Source organism: Podarcis bocagei (genome assembly GCF_964188305.1).
Source record: "Podarcis bocagei genome assembly, chromosome: 17".
Classification (NCBI taxonomy): domain Eukaryota; kingdom Metazoa; phylum Chordata; class Lepidosauria; order Squamata; family Lacertidae; genus Podarcis; species Podarcis bocagei.
Window position 1 is genome coordinate 30,824,301 of NC_138143.1, and position 11,870 is coordinate 30,836,170.

At 40.2% G+C, this 11,870-nt stretch overlaps 1 protein-coding gene across 3 annotated transcripts in view; it reads right to left on the reverse strand.

Moving 5' to 3' along the window:
* Positions 1-11,457, reverse strand: part of FSD1L (fibronectin type III and SPRY domain containing 1 like) — a 31,710-nt gene extending 20,253 nt beyond the window's left edge. For all 3 annotated transcript variants that reach the window (XM_081177173.1, XM_081177172.1, XM_081177171.1), the window contains exons 1-4: positions 11,275-11,457; positions 5,627-5,722; positions 4,502-4,633; positions 965-1,066 (exon numbers count right to left, since the gene is read on the reverse strand). In XM_081177173.1, the coding sequence (XP_081033299.1) occupies positions 965-1,066; positions 4,502-4,633; positions 5,627-5,722; positions 11,275-11,289 (345 nt within the window). In that variant the 5' untranslated portion in view covers positions 11,290-11,457. The remainder of the gene's footprint in view (positions 1-964; positions 1,067-4,501; positions 4,634-5,626; positions 5,723-11,274) is intronic.
* Positions 11,458-11,870: the final 413 nt, after the last annotated feature.

The window sequence follows — 11,870 nt, forward strand, 5'->3', positions numbered from 1 at the left end:
GAATGGAGAACGCAGTCACAGAAGGTGGCTCTGCCTAATTTGGGGGATTCCTCCTCCCCCAAGCCCACTCCATTCATGAAGGTTCCCTGATCCTGGTAGGGTAGGCAGAGGGCTGCTGGGAAGGTTTGTGGCAAAAAGTCACTCCCTTCTACCAGTGTTTCTCCGGATCCAACCATATAGCAGAGACAATACTGATGACCTACTAGTATTGAGCACAACATGCTTGCTGTGTGTAAATTTTCTATCAAGTATGTGAATGAACAGACGTAATTCTCTGCAGGTACCCAATAAAATTATGCAAGCATTATGTCATCTTAATTTTCCTGTTAATTTTTTTTAGCAACTGAGCACTCTTAAAACACTCTGAACTATAATTGCACAGACCAATTCAGCTTCTATGGGTGTTAGCCTATAGGCAGTATCCAACTAAACAGTTCCACAAGCAAAGCACTTTTGGCTGTACAGTCGTACCTCGGTCTAAGAACAGTCCTGTTAATGAACGATTTGGGCAACACACTCTGCAAAACCAGAAGTAGGTTTTCGAACGGAAGCCGACTGGTGGAAGGAAGCCTCATTGGGGAAAGCGTGTCTCGGTTTCAGAACGTTTTTGGTGTAAGAATGGACTTCCGGAATGGATGAAGTTCATAAACAAAGGTACCACTGTACAATATAACTTCTCCTCCCACTCCTCAAACACACCCTATAGTTCTCATTTCATTCATGAAAACTACTACCTACTGATTACAAATCCAGTAATCAGAATAGTACTATTGTCCTGGGGTAGTCTGAATACATGTACTTGAAATGCTCAGAAGGCAGCGTTGATCACTCCAGAGATTCTAATCAGCTCCACAATAAGTCCTCCACAATGTTTACCACACAATCTATAAGTAGTTGCAGGCAAATGGCATGCAATTAAATAGCATCTCTCCTTTTCTTCTTCATGTCAGGCACACTTTTATACCTTTGAAAATTCCTCAGGGTCCTTTATGTCCAGTGAACGAGCAGCAAATTCCAACAGTTCTTCAGAGTTCTCCAGGGCATTACTACATTGGCTAAGTTGATTCTAGGAAAATAACAGAAAGCTGTTCAGTAAGCCAGTCCATAGCATGAGTTATTAAGAGAACACAGGGCTATCTTCTCTCCACCCCCCAAAAAAAATTCCAATGCCCATTACTGGCAAATGGATGAGGCCCTTATGGAACACATGCTAAAGAAGGTCTCAAGTTCAATCCTTGACGTATTTAGCGTAGAGTGTAAACAAAAAGGTATTAGCATGGAACACAATAAAAAAAACGAACATGCAGTAATGGGGAAAAACACCTTTCTGGCAGAGGAAAACAAGACAGAGTTCTCTCTGTGGGACTCAGCCCCCGCAGGCCTCTGCAATCAGTTGTACATCCACCCAGGTTTATTCCCAACCCCCCATAAACATATGAACATAAAAAGACACTCCCGGCTGAGTACTATGTACTTTGGCACGCCAAGTTCAAGGTAACACAGCTATTTATCTTAGCCTATGAAGAGTGAGGCTCAATAAAAGGTGTGATCTACTCCAGGAAGTGCACCAAGTGTAGGCTGGAGAAGCAGCTCTTAATTCTGAAGAAGTGAATTCTAGAATGCCTGTTCTTGAGTTTGCACAGTTTTAGATCCCAGCATCTTTACTCCCTTACGTTGTGCTGGATACGCAACTATAAGGTTCAGCGGGTGTCATAGGCTATTAGGTGACAGTATAGGCATACAATATTAAGGTTCCATGTCATGTTGCTCAATACAACAGTACAGTGTTGACAAACAAGGTTTCCAACTACCTGAAAGTCTTGGCAATTCACGAAGCAGAGTTCTTTTTCCTTGCATGGTGAGATTACCAGACATTTTACTATCTAACCCAGGCTGGTCCAACTCATGGCCCACGAGGACTTTTTTGGTGCCCTTGGCAACATTCAAGAAAAATCATATTGAAAGCTTGGAGGGGGGAGTGTCATGCATTGTTACCAAAAGTGCATAAATCTGTTTGTGCATTAAACTTGTTTAAGAATTTAAAGGATTATATTTAAATACACCATTAATAGATTTAATTAAATATATTAACTGTGTATATTAAATAATATTAAATATATCGCAAACATTTTAATATACAATGTGGAAATTTAATTCAGTGTGGCCTATAAATTCTGTGTCAAAGTCTTCTTGCGGCTCATGTTTGTTTGGATTGCCCTGATTTAACCAGATGCTGTTGGTGTGTTTTAATATTTCAAATACTGTATATTCATCACTGGAGAGACAGGTCAGCTGCTGTATCTGTATTGTCAAAAGCCACATGTGCACCAGTGATTTAAGAGGTGAAGTTATTTGACAGCATCTGGTACACCGAGATTCTGAATTATACCAAAATTCCATGATCAAGTTGAACTAACTAACTTTGTATACATTTAGCACATTTTACTGTGTGATACGCTTTAAGCTGTCAGAAGAAGGTAGAATTCTTTCAAGGAACAGGGTGAAAGAATGAGCTACGGTGACTAACACAGCCATGGAAACACAACAACTGTGGCTACTTGCAAACCATGAAAAATTGTACTCTACCAGGAACAGCTGGGATGATTCAGTTGGAAGAGCATTGGACTCAATCTCAGGGTTGTGGGTTTGAGCCCTACGTTGGGCAAAAGATTCCTGCATTGCAATGGGCTGGACTAGATGACCCTTGTGGTCCCTTCCAATTCTAATATTCGATGATTCTTAGCTAGTACAAGCACATTCCAGTCCTCCTTCAGTATGAGGCTTCACAGATTGCCAGGATTACAAAGACAAGTCTGATGCCATGTTTCCAATACAGTGGTACCTTGGGTTAAGTACTTAATTCGTTCCGGAGGTCCGTACTTAACCTGAAACTGTTCTTAACCTAAAGCACCACTTTAGCTAATGGGGCCTCCTGCTGCCGCCGCGCCGCCAGAGCCCGATTTCTATTCTTATCCTGAAGCAAAGTTCTTAACCTGAAGCACTATTTCTAGGTTAGCCGAGTCTGTAACCTGAAGCGTCTGTAACCTGAAGGATATGTAACCCGTATTGTTTTACATACACAGTGAAGCTGTAGACATGAGGAGCAAGAGCAGCACAAATTAATCTCACATTTACTAATTCCATACTGTACTTCCATCTGCTGGCCATACTTGAACTTCCAGCCCTGTGTCCATAAATCTCTGCATCCATTCAAAAATAAGTTGGAGACATTAGGGAAACCTCCTTTCCTCACTTTCTGCCCAGCCTATATATTAGAGCAATACTGCTCCCTGTAGAAAACTGAAGAGTGTGCTTTCTGGACAGCCTTGTTTAACCACTATTGCAGGAAAAAAACTGGACTCCAATATGCTTTTTCCAAAAAGTTATAAGCAGTTTCTTTTGTTTTCTGCCTTTTGTGGTTTGTCACATATTTTATTGAAACATGGGAAATGAATATTTTAGTAAGACGAATAAAAATAGTTAAGGAAATCTAGGCAACTAAGCATCTGAATCAATTTGCTCCAAAAATTAAACATTACATGGAGCAGATTGAAGATAACTACCTCCCTGGATAGGTTACATGTGTAAAACTCAACTCAAAGAACAGAACTGGATGCAATCAATTTAAGTCTCATATCAAACTCTTAAAGCATAAGTGCTAATCAGAAGTCTGGAAAGAGCAACTGCTTTTCATATATGAAAACTGAACTGTGCAAGCTATCCAAGCCCACTGGCTTCTATTTCATTTAATTAATGTGCTGACAAAGGGGTTTGAAGCACGTTTGGTACAGAGAAAGGCTTTATACAATCTAATATTGGCAACTTAGTGTTGTTGGCTGCTTTGGTCACTGCTGTATTTTCCTTCAAGGATAATGCAGCATCAGCCAAAATAATTTGATTGAGATGTTAAAAATATGTGTATAAACCATGTACATTCAAACAGAAAACATTCTGCGCACTATGCCTATTAGCTAGCATTTTCCTTCATTTTTTAAGTCTGCCACAAAGCTTGAATTCAGAGTCCTGTATTGTAGCCCAGCAACTAAAGAAACAAGAGTTACACATTCCTGCTGCCTACATGTAGCTGACAAGTCTTTCATACAAGGCACACAGGGCCAAACCTGAATGTCAATTTTTAAGTTTGCTCTCTGCGCTTGTTGGTAGAAATAAAAACTCCCGGAGTCTAATAGGAAGAGGCATGCACCAAGGCACGTGAAGTGATCCAGGAATTCCAAAGAACTGAGAGGCGTTGTGTTGTCATTTGAATGTCAACATTCAAAACGCAACCTACTTTTACAGAAGTACTACGGAGAAGGTTGGGACAAGTGCAAAGCGATTGAAATGCTTGCACAAGCTTACAGAATTTAAAGTGTTTTAGAAAGCAAACTTGTGCTGCATGTAAAGCTAATTAAGTGACAGTCTACTAATTTAATTAGCCCACATTTCCCTATCCTGACAGAGCTTGAGAGTTCTACTACAAAATCATCAGAAACCCAATTACCTGAAGTTCTTGGGTTTTATGAGCTTGTTCTTGCTTGATACTAGTTGACATGCTCTCCTTCATCTCGTCAAGTATTGCATATAAGCCATCAAACTCCTCATCCAACTCAGCAATTACATTGGAAGAATTAGCCTGTAAACAAAATTTTAGTTATGAGTTGTGCTGTCAGATTTCGTCACAAACTATAAAATGTAATAAGCATCATAGATCTTTGTTCTTATCACAGTAGCATATTTCCATTTCCTTAATATAATAAAAAAATTAAGGATACTGCAGATCAACATCAATACATATAGTAATATGCATAGGCTTGCCCTTTTTCTTTAGTCATCCTGGCCCAAAGAAATCACTATCACACTTGGGTCCCCGGCTGTTGTTGAACTACAACACCCATCATCCCTAGCTAGCAGGACCAGGGATGATGGGAGTTGTAGTCCAAAGACAGCTGGGAACCCACTTGACTTAGCAGTATTATTGAATTAATTTATTTTGACACATTTTCATACACACACACACACACAGAGAGAGAGAGATTTTAGTAAGAGGCATTTAAATTTAATTTAAAATTTTCTAAACTGCTTGATATAAAAGGAAAAACTTGGTGCTTGCTCCAATAATACAATTGCCTCATTTACACATGTAGCGCATTTGTATCCTCTTGCCCTTCTTCAAGGGGCTTTGGGAAGTGTGCATGGGGTTATCCTCAGATATAACCACAGAACTGTAGAGTTGGAAGGGACACTCAATGGTCATCAAGTCCAACCCCTGCAATGCAGGAACCTTTTTGTCCAATGTGGGACTTTAACCCATGGCCCTGAGACTAAGATTCTTGTGCTCTACCAACTGAGCAAGGCTGGGGAAAGATTTGAAGCCACTTCACCCCAGTTTAAGAGCAACGCAACAACCAACACAGAAAAAAAGACTTTAATGTGAGGCGTGCTGACAGTGCAGCTCACTGGCTTCAAAGAATAAGAATGTGTACGCATGAATAAACTCACATGACTTGCACAGCCATTATCTAGGTTTGGCCCTTGGCCTATATGGTTTGCAATTGCAGTATTAAAGAAAACGACACTGTTTAGAGAAGCCCTTTCAGCTTTGAACGTAATGAGCTCTACAACCTACCTGTACACCTTTTAAAGTGTGATTTAGAGTTTCAATGAAGTTTTGGATTTCATCATTTTTGTGGGCCAATGTGGAGATAATCCTCTGCAGAGCTTCCTAGAATTAGAAGAGTAAATTTAATTAATATATGCAAGGTCATATTACCTTGGTGTATATACCCTTCTTGCTTTTGTACTGTGCTTTTGCACTATACAAGCCTGTAACTGAAATAATTTCATTTGGTTACATTTATTGTTTGTAATGTTTAACAAAAACAACAATAATGTCAAAAACTGTTTACTTCAATGCAGCAACACTGGTGAGGTCAGACAGACTTGCGTGTTTAATAGCAAGTGGCTTAATAGCTACCATAGTCAGGTGTAATTGGAACCAATACTATTCCAAGTTATTGACTTGTTTGTTTTTTGCAAATGATTCAGTCAAGACCTTTTTTAATTTAAAAACATTTATAAACTGCATAATATTTTTAAAAAACTAAGCACCACAGAACACAAAAATGTATTATTAGAAAAAATGTAGCACATAACTAGTAATATAAAGGCATATAAACACAAAAGCAAGAAGTCAGTGAATTTAGACAAAGAAAGACAGGGACCAATATTAAGCGTCAGGGAAAGCCTGGAGCAACCCGATGTGCTTTTACAAGACTTCTGAAGCAACCGACAGTTGTTGCTGCATGTATGTTGGAGACAAGGGAATTCCACAATACAGTGGCAACTGTGGAAGATGGCCATTTTTGGGTCACTGGCATATTATATCCTATAGGGTGCAGAACCACTAGCACAATTTCCCCAGATGATCTAAGTGATATTACAGGTCTATATACCTCTTAGGTTAAGCCTTAGATCCTATAAGCATAGCTGTCAGTTTGTGCAAGTCAGAACACGCTCATCTGTTCTTATTTGGATTTATTAGAACCCATTTAGTCTTACAACATAGAAATAGTTTTATATCCATATACAGAGAAGCAATAGCTAATTTGAGGGCAAAGATTTCTATTTGAAAGGTGCCAAGACAGTTCATTGCACAGTCAACTCCTAAAATACAAACATACCATGTTGTGTTATTTTCACTTACCAACTGTCTCACCCTAAACAAGGTTTGAGAATGAAGCTTAAATTAGAAGATGAACTTCATCAAATGAAAGTAGACAATGAAGAACAACTTTTACATTTCAGTGCTGGTTTACTGTGTAAAACAGATGAAAATCCTACAGTTAAGTGCTACTTAAGCAGCAAGCGTGGTAATTTGTCATTTTCATACATGTAGTAATACAATTTTTTATAACAAAACGTACACCATTATAGGCATATTGTTCTTATTCTCTTAAATAGATCCAGCAATATTTTACTAGCTATATTAGCACTGAAGTTATGTGTTCTAAATACAAGAAGCCACAAGGTAAGGTTGTCCAGTTCCCTCTTGACAGTTTGAGAAGAAAGCGATTACCTCTGGATGTATCTACTACTACTCATGCATTATGCTAGTAAGAGAACCAAGAAATTCATTTGAAAAACCAGACATCAACCTCTGTACATAGGACCAGTCTAGGTTCTAATTCTAATTATTCATACTAAATATTAACCAAGGCTTAAAATTAATCCATATATTCATGATCACTTCAGAACAAAAAACTAGAGTTGTAGCCAATTTCCACATTAACTGGAATACAGAAACAACTAATACTTTTACAGTATAGAAAGTCATGCAGCTAGTATCAGACAGCAACTCACTTGATGTAGCTATGCTTTTACCTGGGCAATTCCCAAGTTACATCCTCTTCCGGTGGTCTGATGGTAGCATATTTCTTCCTCTAGATGCACACATTTAACCTTGCTCAACTTGCTTTATACTGAATTATTAATAGGAGTTTCTTATGTTGCCTAGCACACTGTCCTACTTTATCAGGTCAGTATATTCACATATAAACATGAGATTTAAAAAGATTTTGTAGGATTATATATGCAATGGTCTCCTTCACTGTGCAACTCAACTCTCACAAAATCTACCCCACACAGCTATATATAGTTATTTGTCTCATAAAGCCTCTGGGTCAAAGGGAATCAGGATAGACATTTAATGTACTGTGTGTTTCCGAGACTATCATACAAATAGTTCATTCCTTTCTAAATTACAGTTTGATGATGTATCCAGTATAAATGGATTGGCAATTGAGTATTTTTCTTTATCCCAAAGTATCGGGCTCTCTTCCACCTCTTGATCTAAGACAATAACCATAAATTCTGCGCTCTCTGTGCATATTGCAGTCTTTGTTGCCCAAACACAGCAACAGCTAGGAAACATGTTTTATTTAAATACATAATCACTACAAGATCTACTATGATGTGTGGTTAAGTGTGTTACATCATTGGTAGGAAGGAAACAGCATCCTATACAGAGCCTAGCAGCACAGGAATCTTAACCTTTTTCTATGACTTTAAAAGGATGGTGCCACTTTGAGATGTAGAGTTTTCTCCTGTGTACAAGGTAGAGTAGCCAACCCCACAATTACTCTACTGGATGCACAATCATGATCAATCAAGAGGAAAAAATTAAGCCAGTGCTGTATAGTTGAGCAAGTATTAGGAAGAATCCAGTATTAGAGGTTTCAGGTGAACTGTCTAAATATTCATTTGGTAGGTTATGAAGTGATCCACATATATTCCCCAGCCTATGATGTCAGATGGTTGAAGGCAACATAAGCAGATTCATTTACCAGAAAGGTTATTGACATATCTAACTGCTCTTTCCCCTACTTCCCCCTTTCCTTCTTGAAGAGGAAGAGTAAAGCATCTAGGAACTGAATGGTTCAGAACTGAACAAAATTAGACAATTAGATGTTTCAGGAGTCATCCCCCTGCCAATCCAGTCTACATCCATTTACTCTTTCCAACGAACTTCAAGCAGCATATATTAAGTTCTTACTACGAAGCAAATCCCTGTAGTACAAATAGAATGCAAATAAATTTAGAGTAGTTGTTCATACTACAGAGCAAACCGATGTGGGAATAGAGAGGATGTCAACCACCCATTTTTCCAGCCACCAAAATTCACTTGAACATTTGAAAATTCTTACCCTCCTCTTCAGCTAAAAGGCTCCCAGAGTGGCTTAGATAGATCAATTGCAAGACAATACGTATTTACTTATGTGCTTTAAAACACTGCTTAAATAATCTGCACAAAACACTAGTAACCCTTTGGTGTGTCCTTTCACCGGAAGTCTATATAGCCCCCCCTTTGGTGACCTTTAGGGGGATTTTAACGATATTCATTCTGGTCTGCCTTTGGTTAATGTTAGTTCACCCTGTATGCTTTTACCTGAGGCTGTATCTGCTGCTATTCCAATATAACTATTTGTTGTTTTAATGTTTCATGTATTGAATTTTTACTGTTTTTAAGGTCTGTTTTGTATTTTAAAGTGTGCTGTGATTTCCTTTGTGAGGACTTTTACCCTAAAAAGTAAACTAAAATTCTATTCAATAAAGAGACAGCCAGCTGTTTAGAGTACAGATGTCCTACTTGGGATTCACTTACCCCCAAATAAGAATGTTATCCTCATTATACGCTGTATGTTTGAGAAGATTTATCTGTAATGAGGTTACAGCCAATTTTCAGTGCAAACCCAACGTTCTGGGTTTAAGTTTACAATACCTTGTTAACCCACAGATTTCAAGTCACGCATCCAAATATGAATGTTTTGGTTTCACAGCCTCAATACAGCTACAGTCTGCATTTCTTGCCAATGGTTTAAATGAAATGCAAGGTGAATGGCCCTTACTGTAGGACAGAACATATGACTGGAATGCTTGGGAAATTAGAGAAAGTCCTATTTAATATTAATAAGTACTTTAAGGCAGGGGTTGCCCCTGCAAATGTTTTGGAATACAACTAATCAGACTCAGTCAACACATCTGATGATCAGGAATGATGGGAGTTGTAGTTCAACAACATCTAGAGGGCAACACATTAGCTACTTCTGCTTTAAGGTCATAAATTAATTCATACGAGAAGTGAAATTAGAACCAGTACTTCCTATCTTGTGGCTCATTTTCTTACCCAGTATATTAAAATAACAGGTCAAATTACAGTTCAGTCCTATGCATGCTAACTCAGAATTCTGTTCCACTGAGTTTACTTCCAGGTAGTGAGTACAGGATTGCAGCCATACGTGAAATATTTGTATGCTGCTTTTTTAAAAACAACAACAAATTAAACTGACAAATAGTGACTGATTAGTCCTTCGCTTCCATTGTCACCAACTACCAAAAAGGTTGTATTTAAAAAATGAACCTCAGAGGTTTACTTAAATCACATGGAAGTATTACAAAAGTACTTCCTATGTGCTGCTCCATGAAACTGGGAAACCCACCAAGAATAAAATGATATTCCACTAAAATAATTAAGTCATCTTAGCTAATAAGCAGTTCCATTTAAATTGCTCATGCATGTCAGTAAACTCAGTGTGAAGTAAAAAAATGTGACACTGTTGGCAAATGTTTTATGATTCATATGTACTGACACAGTTGCATATTTTGAGAATCCTAACCCAACTTTATTTGAATACTTTTTGCAAGTTATAATGTGTAATTATTTTCTCCCTGTTTAGTGCAAGAAAAACTTTGCATCACTCTTCAGTTTTTTAAGAAGAAGAAGAGACAGGCAGGAGGAGGAGGAGATTGGCAACCTAACTCAGAAACCTTACTGTGTTCAAGCGCACAAAGACTTGGTAGTCCAAGCGTGTTTACTCAAGAGTAAATTCAGCACGGCCTACTATGTAGTCAATGGATTTAGGATGGCAGTCTAGCACCGCAATCCTATGCATCCTTATTAACGCTGAACATAACGGTAGCAAGAAGGAAAAACAGTTGACATCATGCCTTTTATTGGGATCAACTGAAAAGCCACAAAAACGCTGAGCAAGCTGTTGTAATCACCGGAACTCTTTGTTAAGCCAAAAAAAAAAGACAAAGAAGTGCGGGGGGGGGGGAGAGAGAGAGAAAGAAAAAGAAAGAAAGAGGAAAAAGGTACTGATGCAGGGAAACGCCACGAAATTTGCAGGGTTCAAAACAAACAGCTTTTAAAAAGAGGTGGTTCTCGCATTTCAGGTCAAGGAGGATAAAATAGGGTCCCCGAAAGGCGTGGGAAAGCCAAAGAAAGCGGATGGGGGGGGGGAGAGGGCTAACAAGACAGAGGCAACCCGGCGACGACACGCCACTCATTCACACCCTCCCCTTCCCCTGCATGCACAATCCGCCCGCCTCGGACACCATCCACGGGGCTTGCTTAGCCTGCAAGGTGCAACGACGAGGAAGCCCGGCAGCTTGCATTGCTGGGGCGTGAGCGCGCGTATATGCTCGCAGACAGCAACAACCATTGCAATTCCATTATTTTTGCAGCCCCCCGTGAATGCCGCGTTCCCACGAGCATTTTGCGCGCGTTAGGGGTTCCACGTAAAAACAAAAACGGGGGGGGGATGTCCACCACCCGCGTCTGAGAGTCTCCTCCAGACACTCGCGGGGTGGGGGGCCCCCTTTCCCCGCCTCCTGAGGGGAAAAGGCGCCTCTCTTCCCTCACAAACCAGAGCGGTGGGAAGAGCTCCTGCACAAGACGACGACGCCCACCATAACCAGCTACTCAAACCCGCTCACCTTCTGCGCCTCCATGGTGCGGACGAGCAGGAGCTACTCCCAGGGGGGTTGGGGGAAGCAGCGAGAGGACGAAGGCCGACCCGCCTCCCTGCGCCCTGACGGCAAATGCTTCACGGGAGAGGCGCGCAGGCTACTAATAGCGGCAGCCGCGCGACCCCAGCAGCCTGAGGGGGGGCGTCAGAGCGCGCCACGCCCAGGACGACGGCGACGCCGCCGCCTTGCCCTCGCATGCGCAGTGGCGAGCGGCGCCGGGAAGGGAAGGAGGGAGGGTGGGGCGCGCAGTGGAGAGCGCATGCGCGGGTGTGTGTTGTGCTTTTCTGCTGCTTTGGTCTCGCTTCTCCATACCTGATAGCACTTTATGTCTACTTGAAGAAGCCGTGGTCCGATCCGGAAAATACAGATCTTTAGGTTACAAAACTACATAAAAATAAAGAAAAATTAAGTTTGCAGAACAATAACTACCATGTGGTTAGGGTACATCAACGTGTCAGTGTCCACTTATCCCCAGTGTAAATATGAAATTGCAAGATAACTATAGCATGTACGCGAAAATTGATTTCAGATTTGAAATCAGCATTGAAAGAACATATATGAAC